Source organism: Nelumbo lutea, chromosome 1 (assembly GCF_056320005.1).
Source record: "Nelumbo lutea isolate HS-2025 chromosome 1, American lotus-T2T, whole genome shotgun sequence".
Lineage (NCBI taxonomy): Eukaryota > Viridiplantae > Streptophyta > Magnoliopsida > Proteales > Nelumbonaceae > Nelumbo > Nelumbo lutea.
The window spans coordinates 93,183,753-93,206,475 of NC_142684.1; the positions used below are offsets into that span (position 1 = coordinate 93,183,753).

Sequence of the window (22,723 nt, forward strand, 5' to 3'; positions counted from 1 at the left end):
GATGGACTCAATGGAGACCAATGGAGTCTGGACTCTAGTAGATCCACCCTCCGGGGTAAAAGCAATCGGTTGCAAATGGATTTACAAGAGGAAAAGGGCCTCGATGGTAGGGTTGAGACCTTCAAAGCTCGTATGGTGGTGAAAGAGTATACTCAGAAAGAGGGCATCGATTATGAGGAGACCTTTTCGCCAGTGGCCATGCTTAAATCCATTAGGATCCTGTTAGCTGTAGCAGCATACCATGATTATGATATTTGGCAGATGGATGTCAAAACTACATTCCTGAATGGAGATCATATTGAAGATATCTATATGCAGTAGCTGCAAGGCTTCATTGCTGCGGGTCAAGAAAACATGGTATGTAAACTTAATAGATTCATTTATGGACTTAAGCAAACTTCTAGAATTGGAACATCCGTTTTGACTATGCTGTCAAATTGTTTGACTTCGAGCAGAACCCGGATGAACCCTGTGTCTACAGGAAGTACAGTGGAGATAAGGTTACCTTCTTGGTTCTGTATGTAGATGACATTCTACTCATGGGAATGATGTAGGAATGTTAATTACGGCGAAAGTATGGCTTTCATAGCAATTCTCCATGAAAGATCTTGGAGAAGCCTCCTATATACTGGGTCTTCGACTCTATAGAGATAGATCGAATAGATTATCCCAATCTACTTACATTGACAAAATAGTCAAAAGATACAGCATGGAGAACTCCAAGAAAGGAAATGTTCCTTTCAGGCACGAAGTCACTCTCTCCAAGAAGATGTCTCCCAAGACTTTTGAGGAGATTGATGGCATGAAAGACGTTCCCTATGCCTCTGCCGTAGGGAGCATCGTGTATGTCATGCTGTGCACTCGCCCTAACATTGCTCAGGTAGTGAGTGTAGTAAGCAGATTTCAGGCCAACCCAGGGCAGGAGGATTGGACTGCTGTAAAAAACATATTTAAGTACCTTCGAAGGACAAAGAGTTTTGTCTAGTATTCGATGGTAGCTCACTACAGATCCAAGGGTATACAGATGCCGATTTTCAGTCGGATCCAGATGATAGAAAGTTTACATCTGGATATGTTTTCATGATAGGATCGTGTGCTGTTTGCTGGAAAAGCAACAAACAGGGGTCCACTGCAGACTCCACGACCGAGGCCGAGTACATTGCCGCCAGTGAGGCTACCAAAGAAGTCGTGTGGATGAAGAAGTTCATTAACAAGTCGGGAGTAGTTCTGTCCAGCACATCACCCATCCCATTGTTGTGTGACAACAATGGAGCCATTGCTCAGGCCAATGAGCCACGAGCCCACTCGAAGTCGAAGCACATCGAGAGGAAGTACCACGTACTGCGGGAGATTGTTGGTAGAGGGGACGTCCTGATTCAGAAGGTAGTGTCAGCGAAAAATGTAGCAGACCCATTGACGAAGCCACTATCACAGAAAGTGTTTGAGAAACACGTGGAAAGCATAGGACTCCGGCTTATACCTGACTGGACCTAAGTACAAGTGGGAACTGTTAGACAGTTTTGTATGCCCTTAGCTTCAATTAGAATGATGTACTTTATGAATTTATTGTAAATGAATAAAAGTGCATATTTGATTCATGTTCCCTTAGTATGTTTTTGTATAATACCCTTAAACTGGACACTTAATGAGACTCGTGTTAGTTTAGAATGTTCACAGCTAGTGGGTCGGTCTGGGGAGACCTATCCTGACAAGGCTGACACTGTGGTGCCACCAAGTCGGTTGGGGTGGCCTGTCTCACCTGCTAGGGTGAGACCCTAGGCACATACAGTGTAGGATTAATTGAATCTTTGAACTTGACCAGATTTCCAATATTGCCCTAGACCTTGGAGATTGATGGGCGAAACTGGAAAGTTACACCCGACCCCTAGACTCGATTATAATACTGCACTAGGTGTCGGATTGGGCTATCTTTGATATACCAATCAATGAGATCCTTAGCAGGGGTCAAAACCTGAGTATGTTGGGACAGTCTGAGAATTCATCTGAATTGGTGATTACAGTAACAGAATCAGCACCTTTGTCGGACAAAGGTAATGATCGGGGATGCACTCTCTCTAATGGAAGCCAAGACTGCTGGCAATCGATTTCAATCGTTGAGATTTGTTTTGCAAAATATATTTTATATGAGATATAAAAGTATATATATTATGGTTTTGAAATGATTTGCAAAAGGTTTTAATTCCCGGGATCCATATAAGCAGAGAGTGCAACACTGTTCCTTGCAGCCGAGGGAGATGTCCTATCTTGTCGGGCAGTGTGTGATCATTATGGGCTGAGAGGTTAAGTATAAGACCATTAAGGATAATAACTGATGGGCTAATCTTGCATCTGCCCACAGTCCCTGGGTGTTACAAGGTGGCTTGGCCAAGGGACCACTTAGGGTAAGTGTTGGGCCCATAGAGCTGGGTTTCAGAGAGTGCACTGTCCATAATAGTTTATTCGGCCAGGCTTTGTGACAAAGGTTGGGCTGAACCCATGTGACTGATGTGTAGATCAATGTTTGAGTCTCACGCCATACAAGGAAGCCCAACTGGGCAGCAGTTTAGAAGGCTAAGTGTGTACATAACCTTAAATGGGCCTTAAGCCCATTTTGAACTGGACTGATTTGATTAGTCAATTAAAATGGGTGAATTCTAAGATGGATCAGCTGATAGGATTGGGCCTAGACCCTATCCACTTAGAGAGTCCAAGATCTAAATAAGATTTAGATCCGGAAGCCTCCTAATTAGATTAGGAGATGGTTGATCTGATCTGTAGATAAGATAAGGATTATTCCTTATCACTTAAAGGGACTTCTAATTCAAATATGATTTGGATCAGCAACTCCTAATGGGACTAGGAGCTGATCCCTTTAAAATTATATAAGGAGGAGGGAGCGGCAACCTTAAGACATGCAACCAACATACTCTTATCTTCAGAGCTAAAATCACAAGAAGAGAGAATTCTGCACCATGTGAAATCTCTCTTGCTGCCTCCTTCATACCACTGCCATTATCTCCAGTTCGATCTCCAGTTCTTGGGGAAAATCAAGATCTGATCTTGATACCAATCTTTTAGGAAAAGATTGATTGGAGTTGTATTCACAAGCCATCCAGTTGATTTTGCGAAGGGTCAAGTTCTTTTGAAGAACATTACTGATTTTACTCCATCCTACACTGCGCCATCTTCAGTGGGAGTAGATTTTGGATCCTTTTTTGGGCATGAACACCTCCATTGGGAGATACTGTTTCTCTGTATCAGGTACATCCTCCCTCTTACTCCTTTTGGTTCAAATCTGGTTTGGTTAATGATTCAAGATTGATCTTTGAAAAATGTGTTTTTTTCTAAAATAGGGAATTCGATTCCCTACAAAGATGAGAGAAATTTTTGAAATTCGCCCAGTCCATTCCGCAAGATTTGGGCATCCATGTGATGGATATCCTATCCCTTCAAAAGGCTCCACCCCCGATGGCTCAAGGTACGCGTGATTTCTCTGCTCTCTTACTCTCTTGCTCTTAATATTCTTAGCATTTTTTAGTTTGCAACAAGTTTGCTAACTTAAGCATTGGAGCGACGTCGCTGGGTTAGCCACCCCAGATTCTCTGATCCTCTTGCAGATCAACCTAGCCCGTCGTCCAACTGAAAGCCAAATCACCTCCAGCAAGGAGCAATTAGATCGCGCTACATCAGTCTTCGTTTCACCAACTTGGGTACGTAAGTCAGTTGTGGGGATCTGTTCATCTTCACATGCCTTTACTGTTTGTCGATAGTTGTTCTGGTATCATTGCCAGGTGACTAAAGACAAAGCTCCCAATCCTTTCAAAGGCCTTGATGATGTTGTGCCTTCTAAAATCTACCATTACAGTAGATATATACTATATGTTACAATCAACTTCCATTACAAAAATAGAGAATAAAGATTTGAACTACTACAAATTAACTAAAAGAAAAGAGATAATGGATAGCACAAAACTGGCCTGGATGCAACTGAAGAGACTTATAGGCATGCACTTAAGCCATGTGTTATAAATTTTTCTCTAATTAACTTGAGAAAGCATATGTTGAGATAATCATCTAGGAGTCCCAGATTAGGGACCAACATACATGGCAGCCATGCATAGGGAATATCTCGCAATGAAGGACAATGGAGATGCTCCCAATGCTCTGTTGGGAGAAAGAAGAAAAGTTAGGAAAATTGAGGTTTCAGTGTCTATAGAGCCTCCATAGTGTAACAGTTAGGTTACAGCTATACAGGTGCTATTTCCATCTCAGAGAACAAGAGGTGTTCAAAGGTTAATATTACATTACACTCATGGAGCCCAAGGCAGGCTGCCTGGATAGGGAGCTACACCGCAATATCTAAACAATCCTTCCAGTTCTGGACACCCATTAGGATAAGGGATTGACCGGTGGAACGGATCACGCCTCAGTTTCTTACGGAGAAGAGAACCTATACAACCATATGGGTCCTCTTGAAATTGAGTTCTCACCAATGCTTCGCCCTTGATTGCTGCCTCCTGTGAAGTTGATGAAGCTGGGGTTCCGGAATAGAAGAACCTTTCCTCTGGGAAGCTAATTGCAGATCGGTGTAGATGAGCAAACCTCTGTTCCTTGAAATCATAACTTACAACCTGATTTGCAAACACAAAGAGGGGACTTGAAATTTTAGGATTTTTTTCACATGACTGAACTTCAACAAAGATTTGGTATAGAAGCAAAAAATTCAACTTCTAAAAACTATGATGACAAATAGAGTTTTGACTTTGGTGGAATTGTATAAAGTACAAGAATCAGTTCATCTCCATGGATAAGCAATGTACTACTCAAGAGCTTTTGTTTATATTCAAGGACTCTTCATTAATTTGTTAAAATAAAAATAGTAGCTAGATTAATCAAAATCAAGGATGGGACACCTAGATTAGTTCTCCTGGAAACTTTTAAGCAATTAAATTTGTGTTTAATGATGCAACCCAAGATTAGCACGAGAATGTGGGTTTGAGTCTGAGAGAAGCCACATTGTGCAAAAATGCCAAAGGTTAGGTCTTTATCCAGTTCCCCCCTCCTGAGACCCCAAATAGCAGGGACCAACATTGGGTAACCCTTAATTACAGGCACAGTTAAAAAGCCTTTGAAGCAAGAGGTTACAAACGTTTATCATTTAAATAACATTAGTTAGATAAGCAACAAATGTGGTTTGATTTGGTCACATGCATAGAAGACCATCTACAGCACCCATATGAAGAAGCAGTCTGTTGCAAATTGAAGGGGCTAGAAGGGCTAGGGGCAGACCAAAAAGGGCATGGGTTGAAGTAGTGAGAAATGATTTGAGCACTCAAAACAAGGCTTGGATGATGATAATGAGATGAGCAATAAATATCACACTCTAAAGGGGGCACATGAGAACCACATAGATTTCATCAACCGTGAATATAAATAGCCTACCCCAAATAGTTGAGGTTGATTCTGAATTGAGATGAATATAAACAGCGTGCATCTTCAAGAACCCACAAAAAGCACCAAAACCATTCAAATAGTTTAAGTTGTTAGAATGCTTCCATCATGCTATCATCATCCACTCTTAACATAGGTTGTCCTTCTAGAAATCAGCATAAGCTTAACAAAAATTTATTCTTTATTAAAAAGAATGAGGAGCTTACGGTTATGTTATGAGGATATACACCAGTGAGTTCCCGGAACCTGCACACACTAAAGAGAAGGTTCTCAAAGCTGTCCCTTGCATGCTCTTCTGTGAGTGCTCTCCATCTCACACCTTGCTTGCCTGAAATACATTAAGTGAGATGAACAGTCAGAATCATGTGGCAAACTAACCTTTGTAGGACGAACAGTTGTATTTATTTTAAGATTTCTTAAAATAGATAGATATTTCAAAATAAATCTGAAACCACCATGGTGTTGGCTACTTCATTGTCATAATGCACTTGTTTTCATTGTAATCAGTCAAAAAATAAAAATGGAAATAGAAGCAAACAGAATATATTTTACAGGTCTATTTACAATTAAAAGGTTGAAACGAAGTAGTAAGACTTTTTCATATCTGTCCTTTAATCTCTTTATATTTCTTCTCATTTCTTCTACTATTATCATGTTTCTGCAGAACCACTGCTAAAGCTTCTGTGATCTTGAAAGTGTACTATCTTACTTTTATCTTACTTTGGTTACTCAGTATTAAATCTTTATTTATTATATTTCACATAATTGAAGTTTTTTTAAAAACCCTTACAGTTGTATTTTAGACTAAGAGTTTCTCTGATAAGCATTCTAGGCCTTAAGAGTTCTGTTCAATATCTTGGTGAAATCAAGATTTACCACTTTATTTCCCCTTGATAAAATGGCTTTTTTTTTATTTTGAGCCAAATAACTAAAACATAGTAAGAAACAGAGAAATTACACAAAAAAGGTTCTAGCCATCTCGGAGGAACTGCCCACCATACACAAGAATTGTCAACATTTTTTGCATACTGTGCTAATTCATGGGCAGTCTGAGTAAAATCCCTAGGTTTATAAACAAATTCATGGGCAGTCTGAGTAAAAGCCATTTTTTTAAAAAGAAGAAAGCACCACTACTTTTTTATATACAAATATCTGAAAAGAAAATTCTTAATCAAGCCATTTCCTGATTCTTAAATTTTTTTCTGTGACAGTTGAATCATTCATCTATGTAATATTTTACATAACAATATATATTCCTCTTTAATTTCTCTGAGAATCTTCTTTTTGCCTTTTTTGGACCAACGAACTTTCTTGAACTTTCACATCCTTGTTTTGTCATTCTAATACATTTTCTTTTAAAATAAATACAAGGGCTAATGAGGCTTAAGCCTCTCCACCTTGGAAAGGTCTTGGTATCTTGTCTCATAAAATGCTGACTACAGTTATTTGGATGCAGAATATTGAAATGCTCCAGCTATAAGCCAGCCAAGTTAACATTATTCTAATAGCCTTTAGATAAGCAGTTACAGTCTCCCAGAAAGGTTCATGTCTGTGCATATATGCATTTAATACATTCAAGCAAACACATGTACAGCCAGACATAACCCATTACCAAATGTTGGTCCCAACCATCTGGGGTTGTGGGAGGGGTAGGTTGGGTATGGTCCTAACTAACCTTTGGCCTTTTGTAGCACAAGGTGGCTGCCATCAGAGTTGAACCCACATTCTCATGCTTGCCAGCCTGAGATTTTACCATTACACCAAGTAATGGCTCCTCACTGCCAGACATATAACCAAGATATAAATGGCTCCATCAATTATATGTGATTTCCTAAGAGTAATTTCCTGCAAGGGTTCACAGGGTTTGTAGCCCAAAAGGGGGGGGGGGGTGATTGGGTATAAGATGATTGAAACAATGAAAAAATTCAACAAAGCTCTTCTTGGCAAGTGGCATTGAAGATATGAAGAAATGAAAATCATGTAGAGGGAGATAATTTGTGCCAAATATGGTATACAGGAAAGTAGATGGAATATGGAATTTGTGTCTTATGGAAAAGAATCCAACAAGCAACACAGGATAGATATCTTGAAAGGAAACAAACAAAAATTCAGTGACACAACAATTCAAGCACAAGATACCACAAAGAATTGGATAACTTTATTTGAATTGCAAAAATCTTTGGCTTTTCTAACAAGCAGTGATCTTCAAATGAATTGCCAAAAGAAAATAACAAAATCTGTGGCAGATGTCTTCATATATGTTACTCTAAGTGAAAGAAGGCAGGTTTACTCAAATTTTCCATAACTAGATAAGGGTTCCTCAACATTTCAACAGGTTTCAAGTCAATTGAGTTGACAATGGACCAATTAACTACTCAGAAATGAGAAAAACAAAGGTCACAAGCATGCAAGTTCCAAATGCAGAGTGTGGATAAAATGAATGACTTTTTTTCTAAAGCTGTCAATAAACAAAGTGAAAGTCTATTGGAAAAGTATTGTTATATAGATCCTAAAAGAAAGGCGAGCTACTAATGACAGTATAGTAGGTTATTCAAGATAGAGAAGTGCTTGGAAAACCTCAGCACAGTGGAGGCAACTCATCAAATAATATGATATCCACTCGGCTTAAGACAATTTGTCAGTAACCGATTGTGTGCTATTGCAACGATGCGAGTAAGGTGAGACTTAAAATTGCACGTCATTCCTTCCTAGTTCCATGCTCCTGGACGCTTACAAGTCACAATCATGTAATTGCCTTTGAAAACATTGCTTCAAAGTGGTGCAAGATAGATGTACAGATGCTAGATGTTTCCAGTATTTTGGATCATACAACAGCATGTTTTGTTCCAGCTCACCTTCCGCAGCTAAGAATGTGATAGATGGACAAGTTACATGGGTTTCATGGTCAAAACAGGATACTTCTCATAATGGTTATTCACAAGATTCTTTCTCAATCTCATTTACATAAATAAAATCCATCAAATTACTTAAATCTGACTTAATACAATTCCACCAAAAATCAAATTTACAAGACAACCGACTAGTTTTGTGGTAAGACAAAGTAAAGCTTAAATAAAGTTTAGGTCAATTGCAATCCAATATTTTGTACGAATGCATTCATGCAGGCCATAAGATCAGGAGGTCCTTTCTCAAATCTAAGTCTCATAAATTCTTTAAATCCACAAATCTATCAAATCATTTGGATATGATTAACACTCTTCTGTTTGTAGTAAGACAATGTATAGATTAACTGCAAGTTAGCACGATTACAGATCGACAGTCAGAGCTTTTCTACTAATGCTTTTAAGCTAGGACCCAGGACTGATGTAATGCATCTAAACTAAAAACATGATTACTAATAGACATAATCTGATCATCTTTTATATTATCATACTTGGATTGAATTTTGAACTGAGTTGTGGCCCTGGAAATGCAGAATTGTATAAGAAATAACTTGCTGAAAACATTCAACTGAATTGTCCTTGTTCATCTGGATATCCATTCTAATAATGAGCAAAGAACAAGTTTTAGTATATTAACTGAGCCCACTCAAAATGTGACATGCATTTCTATTGTTAACCATAAAATGCATGACATTCAACTCTCACTACAGATCTACGAAAAGAAAAGAATCTACGATCAAAAAAGAAATTACTCACCAAACCAGCCTTTTGATTCAGCTACAGCCCAATAACTCTGTGCTTCACTCCGAGGACCAGCATCTTTCCGAGTTTCTCCACCACTAAACAAAAGTAGAGCTCCTTCGTCTTTTGCTGCAATTTCAATTCCCTCCTTTATATGTGTCAAGAAAGTAGTGGCTTGTCCCGGATGCTTCTGATAAGATTCTAGAAACCATGAATCCTCCTGATCAACCTTGCCGCAACTGCTACTTGTATAGACCGAATGCCCAGCGACCATTACAAGATTCTGAAGCTTCGCAAAAGGATAGGACTCTGGATCCGTATCTAATTTCCATTGAGCATTCATCATTCGGTACCGACTCTCATACATGGACAAAAGAATCAAAATGGTCACTCCAAATGAAAGTGAAAGAAAGAAAACCAGAAGCGGGTGTAGTTTGTAGCAGTATCGGAGGCGATTCCCGGTCGATTTAAGCATCTTCAACGGATCTGATAGAAATTTTTTCTGTTTCCGGGCTGTTCTGGTGATTCCGGATTCTAAATCAAAATCTCCTCTTGGGTAACCAAGGAAGGACCTCGGACTCCCTGGCCCAAATGACTGGGTATCCATTATAGCATTGAAATTTGTGCAATATTGTTGTCAAAACTAGATGATCAAGCATACCCAGATGAGAATTTAGAGAGAAAAAGCAAATGGGTCATGGTTTCTTCTTTTTCTGGGGTATTCAATTCTATTTCAGAAACACTAGAAGACGGACAAAAGTAAACCCAGAGCCTGGTTCAGAGAGAAAATGAAAAGCAATTGAATTTCAGTTTGCCTGACACAAATGCTCTATGTTTGATGAGAATGGACTAATCATGCCTTATACCCATATGAGAATTTGGAGGCAAAAAGCGCCTAGATCATGGTAAACCTGTCCAGGGTGAAGCGATCTGATACACCAGACTAACCCACCTTTGAGAATTGGTATCTGCTCCTCACAGAGTTGATGCATGTAGGTGCCGGTAAGCAATTTCCTTCCTCCTCCCTTGAATAGAAGATTCAGAAATTTATTGGTTTTGGTGAAAATCACTTCCCTATCCCAAGCTAAAAGATTCCAATCCAAAAGACGATGTTTCAGCTACATCATTTGTAACTATACCAAGTGGCGAATCCCTCCGAAGGTCAAAGCTTTTGGCTGTCGGTGCATGTTTCATTCGGAGACATTTGCCATTAAAAGATAGCTTTTTGTATGACAATTCTAACTGAAGTTTCTCTGGAGGGGCAACTGTGGACTGTAGTTACCAATTTCTGAGTTCTGCCTCAGTTCAAGCTCTGTTTCCTTTTTCATTTTCTTTTTCTTTTTTATCCCTTTTCTGATTATAACTCATTTTTCTTTTTATTTGCATCGTTATGCTCATTATATCAAGTTTGAGAGTGATATAATGGCTCCTGAGTCCTGAATTTCGAAAAGCATTCAATAGTGGAAACAGTCTCATAAACATATGTTACGAAGTTGATTCTAACAAAATAGGATTTATAGTTTGATCAGCAGAAGTAGCCCCGTCCGTCATCCCCAAAGGAACTTTTGGATATTCTCTTGTGCTTTTGCTTCTTGAACACAATACGGAAATAGCAGAAAAAGAACTTTTTTTAATCAAAATAGTATAAATATGCTCTTCTCAACTTCATTTTTCGTTTTTCTTTCTTTCTCCAGTAAAATTGTTGAAACAAGGCTTTAGTTTAATAGTTTTATGATCAAAGACTCAAAGTACTACTATCAAGACTGAACAAATTTCTATTCAGTAAGCCTACCCAAATGACAGGAAAAATGGAGACAGGGATGTGTGTAGGGTCTAATTCAATGAAAATGAGCTACTTGGTGGGATTCGGGAACCATTTTCCTAGTCAAATTCATCACAGGAATGCATCAGTCCATTGGGATAACTGGAGATAATCCTCTTTGGAAGTTCACAGATGACTGTACTTCTAAGAGCAAAACTGAAATCTACTCTCTTGGGAGAAATGGTGGTAGGACCAGACCAAGATGACAAGTTCTTAGATATAAGTGTTTGGAAGGTTACAAATGGTTGTTCTCTGAATTGCAAAACTGAAATCTACTCTTGGGAGCAATGGTGGTAGGACACAGACCATAATATAAGTTCTTGGGTAAAAGGGAAGAACCTGGTGGCACAGAACCCAACACTCATTTGTTCATTGTTGATGGTGGTGCTTCTCATCATGGTACTCCTCATTTTAGTAATGAAGTATTGATCAGACGTGAATCTTTAACGAGGTTCTTTAGATCCCTAGAGTCAAAGAGTTCGCTTTAAAGTAACACAATATTAATCCTATCTTGATCATAACAAGGAGTTCCCATTTTCAGATTTCAGATGAAGTTCTACTACTGTACCTGTGTAGCAAGGCTAATGTTGTATTGATGTGTGGTAAAGACAATGCCACTTCTTTCATGTAAATTTCTTGCTTAATTGTTGAAAAGAATTACAGAGAAAAACAACCCTAAAACAAGAGAGATGGATCAAGTAGTTGCATTAAGGAAGGTGTTCTCTTGGCTCTTGCAATCAAGCTCCTTGATACAAAATTTAGTTGCATAGTTTACAATATTCAGTTTATACATAACTGACAAAACCGTATTTATACATATTTACACAATGGAGAAGATTGAACAAAACTTTTAACCAGAAGAAACCGATGTCTGTACATGTTAGAAAAGGAAATTTAGTTGTGCCCTTGTTTTTATGCTCCCTCCTTACTTAGCCTTTAACTTGTCCAGGTGGAAACTCCTCTGTAAGAATGAAAACAGGCCATATATAAAGTGAAAATGGTGAGAATATAACATACAATGGTTTCCTCTTTGATCAGAGAATCAGTAGCTTGGCTCACCAGAATGGAGTGGATATCATCTAGAAGAGGTAAAAGTAATGAAATCAATTGCCGCATTTCCTCTTTTAGCATGTCATAGTCTTCTTCCTCAGCAATGAGAAGTTTAATGAAAGCTTTCCTCTCAGGGATCAGCTTTAGAGCTACCTACATTTATCATATTTAATTATCAACTGGTGAAAAGTTTGAAGAAGCATAGGTTTAGCGCAGGTGCATCACCATAGTGCCATGGTTGTGTTCAATTGCCTTCAAACTCAAATCCCAATGCTGGAGAGAGTGGTGGGATATGTTCGAAGAAAGGAGTTTCGGTCATGGACTGTGATAAGCAAATCACAACTTGGCTTGACTATATATATATATATATATATATATAGATAGATATGAGATCGGCTTCAGTCAGAGAAAAATCCGTTGAACACTGTTGGAACAGCCTTTATAGCCTTGCATCAGTACTTCTATGCTTTAATTCATGGGGAGATATTCCCAATGCAAGCTATGATGGCTGTTCGAATGAACTTTGCTCTGACTGAATCCTGTTTCTATATATATTTGAAGCCTATCCAAATTTATTAAGACAGAAACAGTTTTCAGTCTACCCTGTTTCTATCCAAATTTTTAGAATTGTTAAGTTGGTCTGACGTACCACATACATTTGCTAATAGCTATTGTAACCCAAAATATTTGTTCTTTTAAATATATTTTGATATAAAATAGCTTTAAAAATAATTTGAAAATATTTTATATATTTTATAACTTTTTTCTTTTTATTTTGTACTTTTGTTTGAGCAAATTGAATGGTCGAACTGGTTAAAAATGGTTCTGCCCAAGTGACCAAAACAGTTTTGTATCCAGTTCGAGTCTGACAACATTTCTCTGAATCAAGAAATGTGAAGGAACCAACTGACTTAGTTGATAAGGTCTCTGTTGGTTGTAGAGGAGACTTGGGATCGAATCTTGTTTCATCAGGGTTGAGAGGGTTATGGGTTTGGGGGATGAGCTATCCCATTATTTAGCCCATAGATGATAGAACCACCCAAAAGAAGAAGTGTTCAAACATAAATAATTGCAGAAGACGCCAAGGGGCTTAGAGAGAAAAAGGGAAAAAGTAGATTGGGGTCGAGTTGTAATATTACCTTATAAGCAGCGGATGAAATCCATCCGTGCCATGGCTTCAATGTAGTAATGTACGCATCCTCTACCACTTGCTCCAGACTTTGTGCCACATCCTTTTCTAACTTCTCTAACAAATTTACTATAAAATCCATTGACCTAGTCCAGAAACAATAAAGAGGTTTCAAAAGGAAATAACAATAAAAATAACTATGAACAAAGTATATATGATGGTTCGGACTTTGGACTAAAAGAAAAATACTGGATATCAGACATTCAAGCTATGCTATGGATATTTGGGCTTGGGACTTGGGAGAGAATCTAACTTTTACCAATTGGTCCATGGGCCACATGCTTTGTGTTGACTGTGGGCCCAAGACAGATCCAGCCAAAGACCTAGAGTGCAACTCAACATAGTAGTTCAGGGGAAGTCTTGGTTATGGGAAACACCCACTGACCCACACAATAGTAATCAATTGTGATGGGTCTGGGCCTCTGGGACGTCCATAACTTGTTCAATCCCCATCCTTTTTACAGATCAGAATTTGCCATAACATAAATTGGGTCCCTGATCAGAATGAATTCTTTCAGGCTGTGTTTGGATTATAGCAAAAATAGAATAAACAGGATGCTTGGATCCAATTCCTTTCCATGTTACATTGCTGGGGGAGAAAAGGGCCTAGTGGATTTTAGGACAGAACAAGGATTCAGGAATCCGCTACTTTCTGTGTTAAGTTGTGTTAGCTCATAGGCCATAGCCTCGTAAAAGAATCAACAAGGGTCCCATGAGCGGGGATTTTGTGCCACATTTTTTCATTGATGGATAATGCAATAAGGACCTAAGGGACTGACCATTCAGTCCCTTATCCATCGAATGATGAAATTCCCGTTTTTCTCTTCCACCCAGCAATTCAAACATAGCTTTGGGGGCATTTGGAACGAAGGATTTGAGGGTTCTGGATGATTAGAAGGGTGTAATCCATTTCCTTTGCTTACCACCATTAAAAAAGAAGGTTTATATTCTAGTTATTAGGGATGACAATTTTCTCCATCCCCAATGAGTATCCAGGCTCCCCGACTTGACGGGGTTGGGTATGGAGAGTACTTTGGCAGGGTCGGGGTATCCCCACCCCATCCCGGCCCCGATTAATATATATATATATATATTATTTATATAATATTATTATTTTATTTGATTAACAAATAACATTATAGCGATTAACAATTCAAGAGTCAAGAGTCTCTTGACTATCCTCTTCTAGACTACCACTCGAGTGACTCGACTAAGGACAAAGAAAGACTCAAAGAAGAAAGAACAGACTATAGAGGTAAATCCTAGTTCTTCCTTCATCTATCATTGCCGACTGCCATCGCCGTTGCTGTCATCCGTCGGACGTCAGTACTCAAAACCCTAGTTCTTCGGCTTCCTTCATCTATCAATGCCGCAGGTTTGGACCTCGCAACGGTCCTCTCTCTTTCTCTCAGTTTCTCTATTTTTTATTTCTATTTTTTTGTGCTTTTGATTTCTTATTTTTGAAATCTCAAACATACAAATACAGATCCAAATTTTCTTAACATCTTTTATATTTTATTATTCAATTCTGTTTCTGATGCCTAGGATTGTTCGTTGTGTATTATGGGGTTCTGTAAAACAACCGTTTCAGGTTCAGCCAGTGGTATAATCAGGGATTCGGGTCTACGATGGGGAATTCATCCCGTCGGGGTTGGGGATGGAAGAGAATTCCTTTCCCCGGTAGGAACCGGAGATGGGGATGGGGATGATTTGGGGTTTGAGGTTGGGGATAGGAAATATAATCCCTGCCCTGAACCCGCTCTGTTGCCGTTCCTAGTAGTGATTAAATATTTGTTTAGATACTGAAAAGAATTAGCTGATTGGAGCAGATTTAATATCACCCTTGAGCAGAACAGAAATTCTTAGCGGTTAGGCATTTTGGATATGATTCACTCCCTTGAGTAGAAGCCGGAATCCTAGGGATTTCCATTTCCAATCTCTTGACTAAAAATTATATGTTCTTAGCCAAAAAATAAAAGACTAGATTTCCTCACCCTCACATGGAGTGTCCGTTTGGCATGCATAACACCACATCTCGAATATCCCAATCGACTATCGTGTGGGCATGAATCTTTTCTATTACACCAATTCCACCATATACATACCTCGCCAAGGGTACTGTTGAATTGAAATCCCCATTTCACTAACTCAAAATTTTAATGACTTTTTTTTGTTATTTTATTTTAATTACCTTGTCAGCCAAACCAAGGCTCTTGAACAGCTGGAGGACTTTCTTGCAATTCCTTCTCTTGCTTCTTTCTTCAAAATCTCAACCACGTTTGAGTAAACGGATGGGTCCGATTCGTACATCTTATCAAATTTCTACAGTAAAAATATAAATTAATTTGACAAATAGATAAGTTAAATAAATAATTTCATGGGGCACCCCTCACAAGAAAGAGGGTGAGAAACAGACAAGAAGATAAGCTAAGCTAAATTAGTAATCTCCTTTCTTATCAATCATCTCGATTAAAATGACACTTTAACCTTGCAAGATTGAGGAAGAGTATGAAACAGGAACTAGCTAATTTTCAAAATACAAGGTAGGTATTTTCGTCACAAAAGAAAGTCATAAGGTGTTATGTCGCGTGTGTAGTTTTTTCTCTTTATAATGTCTATTCTTTTTTTACTTAGAAGTAGGAATTTGGACGCATTGAAGAGAATTTCAACCGAAAGATTTACCTGGATATTTTGATGTATGTCTTGTCTCAAAACCGCCATTGTTGGTCCAATCTTATCTGCAGTAAGAGGAGGTCCAATCTTAACCACACAATAAGCTATAAATAAAAGATAGCTAGATATGTAAAAACAGTTGGGAGTCTTACCCAAGAAATAGAAGACAATTAACAAAGTTGCAGAGAGAGAGAGAGGGGGGAGGGGGGGTGCTTGAATGGGGAGAAATTGAGAGAAACCCATTTCAAGTTTCATGATCGTATGGATTCGCTTGATTATTGGACTGATATGGAGATTTTGTGAAAAACCCACTTAAGTCGGTTTAGATTGGTTGGGAAGAGGGATAAACGAAGTACCCGCTTTGATTTCATGGAAAGTAGGTGTGTGTATCTGTTCGTTTGTATTAAGAGAGAGAACCTACCCAGTACTTGAATAAGTAAATTGCAGGTATACAGAAATGGTTTGGTAGGAAGATATAGAGCATCAGGATTAATACCAGATGGCTTATCTTTGGCAACCAAAGAAAGCTCCTCGATGGCAGACCTCATCTCAGACTCCTCCATTCCTCCTCTTCCTCTTTTCATTTGATCTTCTTTCTGTGAATTTCCTGGGTGTCGATTGATCTCCTATCTTCTTGTGATAACAACACACAAGATATCATTAATGCTGGGCCTCTTCCATTTTTTCAGATTCCAGAACCCGAGGAGAGAGGGAGAGAGAGAGAATTATAAATTGGTTAGACCTGACCTGAAGGCCCCAAGTCCAGGTATTTAAATCAAGAGGACATGGCTTCTTTGCTTCCAACTCCTTTTCTTGAATGCCTTTCTGTCCTAGAGCAACGGTCGTGCCGCCCGCGTGGCGGCACGGCCCGACACAATAAAATGCGGGTCGTGCTGGGCCTACGGTTTCATGTCCACAGGCCAGCCTACGGGCCGTGTCATTTTGCCTGCAACCCGCGTGATGGCACAGCCTACGGGCCTGAACTGGGCCGAGTATGGCCCACCCAAGAAATTAATTGTATTGAATTATTTTCAATTCCTATAAATAGTCCTATCTCCACCATTCTCATCACATAAATTCAATAATTCTCTTCTCAAGTTCTCATACTCTCAAGTCTATACATTCTCTAATTTTCATACTCTCTTTACACTCTACTCTCCATTTCTCAACTTTATTGAAGTTTCAATAAGAAGAAGGCTTGTTCAAGTATCTCAAATTAGCAATTTGGGAGGCTTGAAGGCTTCAACCATTGAAATAAAGTTGAGATTCTGAACTGCCAATCCGGGTAAGTGTCATTAAATTAATTTTTATTTTTTTAGAATTAAAAAAAATGGTCGGGTTCTCCTGAAATCAATTCCCCAACATCAACATGTTTAATGTTGACGATGTTCAATCATAACATGATAGTGTTAGTACCGATATATATGCTATTGATATTAAAGAAAGAAAGAAAAAGAAGGCCATTAAATTGATTAGCCCAATTTGAAAAATATTTAAAGTAGAGGAGGTTGAGGGGAATGGAAAAATAGTCATTTGCCAAAAATGTAGGAAATACTTTAGTTATTGTAGCAAAGGTGGTACTGGCCACTTGGTTAGACATTTGCTCACTCATGAAGAAGAAGAAGAAGAAGAAGAAGAAGTGAAAGAAACAACACAAACACAAATTGGGCATGAGGTTATTGGTACTTTTAAATATTCTCAATAAAAAATGAGGTACAAATTAACAAAATATATTGTACATGTTGAGCAACCATTTTTGTTAGCCAAAGTTACTAAACTTGAAAGATTTTTACGTAATTCTATAAATCCATAATTTAAAAAAATTTCTAGGAACACTATTAGATCATATGCTTTAAAATTTTTTGATTCATATAAACAAAATTTAATTTATATTTTATCAAATCTTAATTCTAGAGTTGCAATTACTTATGGTATTTGGACTTCTAATTTAATATAAGTTATAATCGTGTTACCAATCATTTTATTGATGAAAACTAGCTTTTACAAAAAAGAATTTTAAGTTTTACTAGGCTTGAATGGCCACATATTGGCCCAACTATTGTTGAAAGTATTTTAAATACTTTACATGCTTATGAATTGACAATAAACTATTTTCTATTAGTTTTGATAATGCTAGTAATAATGATTGAGTAATAAATATTTTAAAATTTCAATTAAAACCATTTTTAAATGGTAAATTATTTCATATCAAATGTTCGCATCTTAAATTTATGTATTCACAATGCTTTAAATATTATTTCTAATCATATTTCTAAAATTAGAAATTGAATTATATATATTAAAAGTTTTGGAGCAAGAAACTAATAATTTAAATATTTATGTCAAAATTATGATTTAAAATATAAATATTTTGTTTCAGATGTTAAATGATATTATAATTGAGGAAGACTAGGAAATGACCATTTGTATAAAAGGTTTTTTAAAACATTTTTATGATACAACTAACGAATTATCAAGTGTTTATTACCCAACTTGTTGTAATTTAGCTTATCAATTAATGATGATTAGTGATTGTTTTCCAAAATATAGAAACAATTCACAACTTAAAAGTATTGTTGAAATAATGGAATATAAATTTTAAAAAATATTGAGAGAACATTTATCCTCCTTATTGCTTAGCTATAATATTAAATCATAGGATTAGGAAAGATGGTTTACATATTTTAATTGAAACATATTGTCAACTATTGAAATTGGAAATAAAAAAGAAAACACTAATAATTTATTATTTGAAATGTATAGTTTATATGAAACCGAAATAACAGGGCACAAAAATTCTATAACTTGTGTAAGTGCATCTTCCACTTCTAACACTAGTTCCAGTAGTGGAAAAGAAAATTTTTGACATCTAATAAGTAAGAGGTAGAAATCTATTGCCTCTTCATCAACAAATTCATTTACTGAACTTAATTTTCATTTACAAGCAAAATTTTTTAGTTTAGATAATTCCTTCACCTTGAAGGAAATGAATAATTTTAATATTTTACCTTGGTGGAGTGAACATGAAAAAAATATCCAGTTCTCATCGCCATGGCATATGATACTAACTCCTTTGGTGTCTATAATTCCATCGTAGTCTTATTTAAGTGTAGGTACTAAGGTGTTAGACAACAAGAGAAGTTGCATGAATAATGAAAGTCTGAAAATATGCATCTACTTTAAGGATTGGTTGGATGTTGAGGATATGGTACAAGACAAAGGAGGGCATGGCACTACACTTGATGTTTCACTTGAAGTGGATGATCAAAGTCAAGGAAATGGAGATCAAGGTGTATCTTAAAGAAAATGATGAAATCAATATTTTTTGTATACTCAATGATTGTATAACATTTTTTCAAATTATTGTAAATTTTATTTAAATTACTTGATATTTTTTCAATAATGTAAATTTTTATTTTCAATTTGTATCTATATTTTATTAATTTATTCCATTTTTCATATTTCATTCATCCAACCATTGTATGATTTGTATCATTCAAATTTAAATGAAACAAAATTCCTATTTTTCTTCCAATTTGTTGTCTACTTTGAGTCTTTGTCTCTGACTTTGTATTTGGTTAAGTATTTTTTTTTCATTTCTTTGTTAGATTTCTTATTTTTCAAATAGTCCCAAAAGAAAGTCAAGTATTTTAATTTTACTTTTCAAAGAAATAAAAAAATAATGATGTAAAAAAAAAAACAATATGGTCTGGTTCGGCCCAAGCCCAAGGCCCGCCCTGTGGCTCAGCCCAAGGTGGCCCAAGCTTGTGGCACAACACGACATAGCACATGCCCACATGGGCTTTGGCCGTGGGTTGTGCCGGGCCAAGCCCCCAAATTATCCCATGGGAGGGAGGCTTGACTCGCGGGCCAACACAGCACGACCCACACTTTGAGCGGGTCGTACATGGGTTGTGTCGTGCCAACCCAACATGACTCATTTTACAGCTCTACCTAGTCCTATCAGATAGGGGTGTCCATTGTTCGGTTAACCGAACCATGGACAATTTTTGCAAATTGAACCAACGATCCTATCAATTTTTCAATTTCTACAAACCAAAACCGAATCAGTACCACCGGTTAACCGGTCCGTCAATTTCATTTTTTGACTAGTTCAGTTCTTTGGTTCTTTGGTTTTTTATATTTATAATATATATTATATAAATATATGTATAATATTATATTATAAATAATAAATGATATATAATATATTATAAATATTATAAAAATATATACTATATAATATATTTATAAATAGACTATTATAATATAATATATGTATATATTTATATATATAATGCATATATATTTATATATAATATATAGAAAATATGTGACATATATTTAAAATATATAAAATATACATATAAATATATATACTGGTTGATTCGGTTAACCGTTGATTTTTTTCTAGGGTAACCGTTGATTTTTTTCTAGTGTAACCGAAAGCCGAATCAGTCCTTCGATTTTTCAAGAATACCAAATCGAAACCAAACCGATCAATTTGGTTAACTGCATTTTCCGATTCAATTTTTTTGGTTCAATTCAATTTTCGATTTTTCAGTTTTTCATGAACACCCCTACTACTATCAAATGATAATAAGATGATAATAAACACTGAGAATAACTTGGCATTTGATGTAAAGGTTACTTACCATTGCTAATTGCTAATTGTAAACTAAGTATAGAGATATTCACTTGCAAAATTGTAAAGACTGTTCAAACAAGCATTGCACTAAGTGAAGCCAAACTCCAAATATGATGGTATTTTCCACACTCAACAGTAGCAATCCATCAATATGGCGACATACATGTATGAAACATGTTCAAGATGTATGACAATATAGATCATGTTGAGAGCAATGTTCGTAGCATTATATAGGTAGCAGATTCAGACTTGATAGAAAACATCCCTATGTTTTTGACCCAATCTGGATCTCCTACCCATACCTACCCACAAGATACTACAGTTGTACATACCTTCAGATATGGAAACATGGGATCAAAACCTGTACGACTGCAGGTTTTCCGTGGTAAGATCAATGGACTCGCTCTCGATAGCACTCCTTAATTGGTTGTTGAAACTGTTGATGAAATCGGATTTGATCCTCTCACACCATTCTCACAGTCCTTTGCAACCTTGTAAGGGGTATTCATAGTTTGGTTAATCGAACTATGGGTAATTTTTGTAAATTGAACTGGTGGTATTGGTTTTTTTTTTTTTCTAAATCGAAATCAAACCAGTACTATCGATTAATTGGTTTGCTGGTTTCGGTTTTTGACCGATTTGGTTTCTTGGTTTTTTATATTTATAATATATATTATATAAATATATGTATAATATTATATTATAAATAATAAATGATATATAATATATTATAAATATTTTAAAAATGTATAATATATAATATATTTATAAATAGATTATTATAAATATAATATAAGTATATATTTATATATAATATATAAAAATCTGTGACATATATTAAAAATATATGTACTGATCGGTTCGGTTAACTACATTTTGCGGTTCGGTTTTCTTGGTTCAGTTTGATTTTTTGGTTTTCGGTTTTTCATGGACACATTGGAAAAAAAAAACATACAAGTAGGAAATGTTCTCAATGTATGGCTGTGAAATGGTATGAACACACTATAAGCATGATCTTTGAGGACTGAATCCCAATGTTTAGAGAACCAAATAGGGCATTGACCCAACAAAGGCAGAGGGTTCATGGGTCAGAGGTCCAACCGGGGTCGAACCATGCTGATATAATAAATAAATAAATATATATATATATAATAAATAAAATTCAAAAAAATTACTAAATATGAAGAAAAATTTATCCAAAATAGAAACAAGTCAATAACACTACAAACTTTCAGAATTGAAGACAATATGTCCCACAATGAAAACAAACACATCAACAATCCAATAAAATTCAAGACTCAGTCCTACTTATAACCACCATCATCAACTGGTATAATCAACACCGAATGGATCACCAATCAGCCCAAATCCAATATCACCACTTGCATTCTCAAATGATTTCAAATCAACTCTTTGAGACAACTCCATCACATCATCTTCCTCATTACCATCTACAAAAAGAAATGACAAAAACCTCCATCACATCATTATTATTCCGATAAACCGGTGAACAGAGTCCACCGATGGGAAAAAGAAGAAGAAGAAGAAGAGAAAGTACCTGTTGGCGTCGACTGTAATGGCGTTGGCGGTATTGATCGGTGGCGGAGTAGGAGGCGCTGGTGGTGGTGTTAGCCTGGTAGGTTAGGTTTGAACTTTGAACAGAGAGAGATTAGAGAAGATTGATCATCGATGGTTTTGAGGTTTACTATTTTCTTTTCTTTGGTTGGGTTGGGAACTTGAGACCTGAGAGCCTATTTGGCACAGTTTTACATTTTTTTTTTTTTTTTTGTTTTTTTACACAAAATGTGAAAGTGGAAAAAGAACTGCCGATTATACAACATTGGGACCGGTTCTACGGTTTGCCAATTGAACCGGATGGGTGACCCGTTATTCACAGTTTTTTTACATACCGGTTTTGGGGGTATATCCGGACCGGTAAGGGGCTGGGTCATGATCCAACCAGTTCAACCGGCTGGTCCGGTTTTCAGAACATTGCTGAATCCGATCTCTGACAGTGTACATGCATTTTTAAGAGTTTGGATTTCGTCATACAGCAGGCGTAGGCCAAAAGAAACAATTTAAAATGCTTTATGATAAGTTAATGGTTTGGATTTGTTGCAACTTCCAATATTTGTTGTAAATATTTAATTTGCTTCTAAATTAACTATTATTAGCGTTAGTTTGATGAACCCATCACATAACCATTGCTATTTTAAAGAATTTATTTTATTTAAAAAAAAACATGC

At 36.7% G+C, this 22,723-nt stretch overlaps 2 protein-coding genes and 1 long non-coding RNA gene across 3 annotated transcripts; all 3 read right to left on the minus strand.

The window, feature by feature from the left end:
• Positions 1-4,021: 4,021 nt before the first annotated feature.
• LOC148876169 (uncharacterized protein C57A10.07-like) lies at positions 4,022-10,487 on the minus strand. Its single transcript, XM_088948718.1, has 3 exons — positions 9,111-10,487; positions 5,658-5,779; positions 4,022-4,631 (listed from the first exon to the last, which is right to left on the minus strand). Exons 1-3 carry the CDS (start codon positions 9,700-9,702, stop codon positions 4,311-4,313), a joined length of 1,035 nt encoding a protein of 344 aa, XP_088804844.1. The 5' UTR covers positions 9,703-10,487; the 3' UTR covers positions 4,022-4,310.
• A 1,156-nt stretch (positions 10,488-11,643) lies between these two features.
• LOC148876170 (glycolipid transfer protein 3-like) lies at positions 11,644-16,549 on the minus strand. Its single transcript, XM_088965598.1, has 6 exons — positions 16,326-16,549; positions 15,839-15,894; positions 15,348-15,478; positions 13,107-13,242; positions 11,977-12,120; positions 11,644-11,878 (listed from the first exon to the last, which is right to left on the minus strand). The coding sequence occupies exons 1-6, from the start codon at positions 16,411-16,413 to the stop codon at positions 11,843-11,845; spliced, it is 591 nt and encodes a 196-aa protein (XP_088821724.1). The 5' UTR covers positions 16,414-16,549; the 3' UTR covers positions 11,644-11,842.
• A 5,110-nt stretch (positions 16,550-21,659) lies between these two features.
• LOC148876171 (uncharacterized) lies at positions 21,660-22,162 on the minus strand. Its single transcript, XR_016103882.1, has 2 exons — positions 22,036-22,162; positions 21,660-21,928 (listed from the first exon to the last, which is right to left on the minus strand). It is a non-coding gene; the product is annotated as an uncharacterized LOC148876171 (long non-coding RNA).
• Between the last annotated feature and the right edge of the window lie 561 nt (positions 22,163-22,723).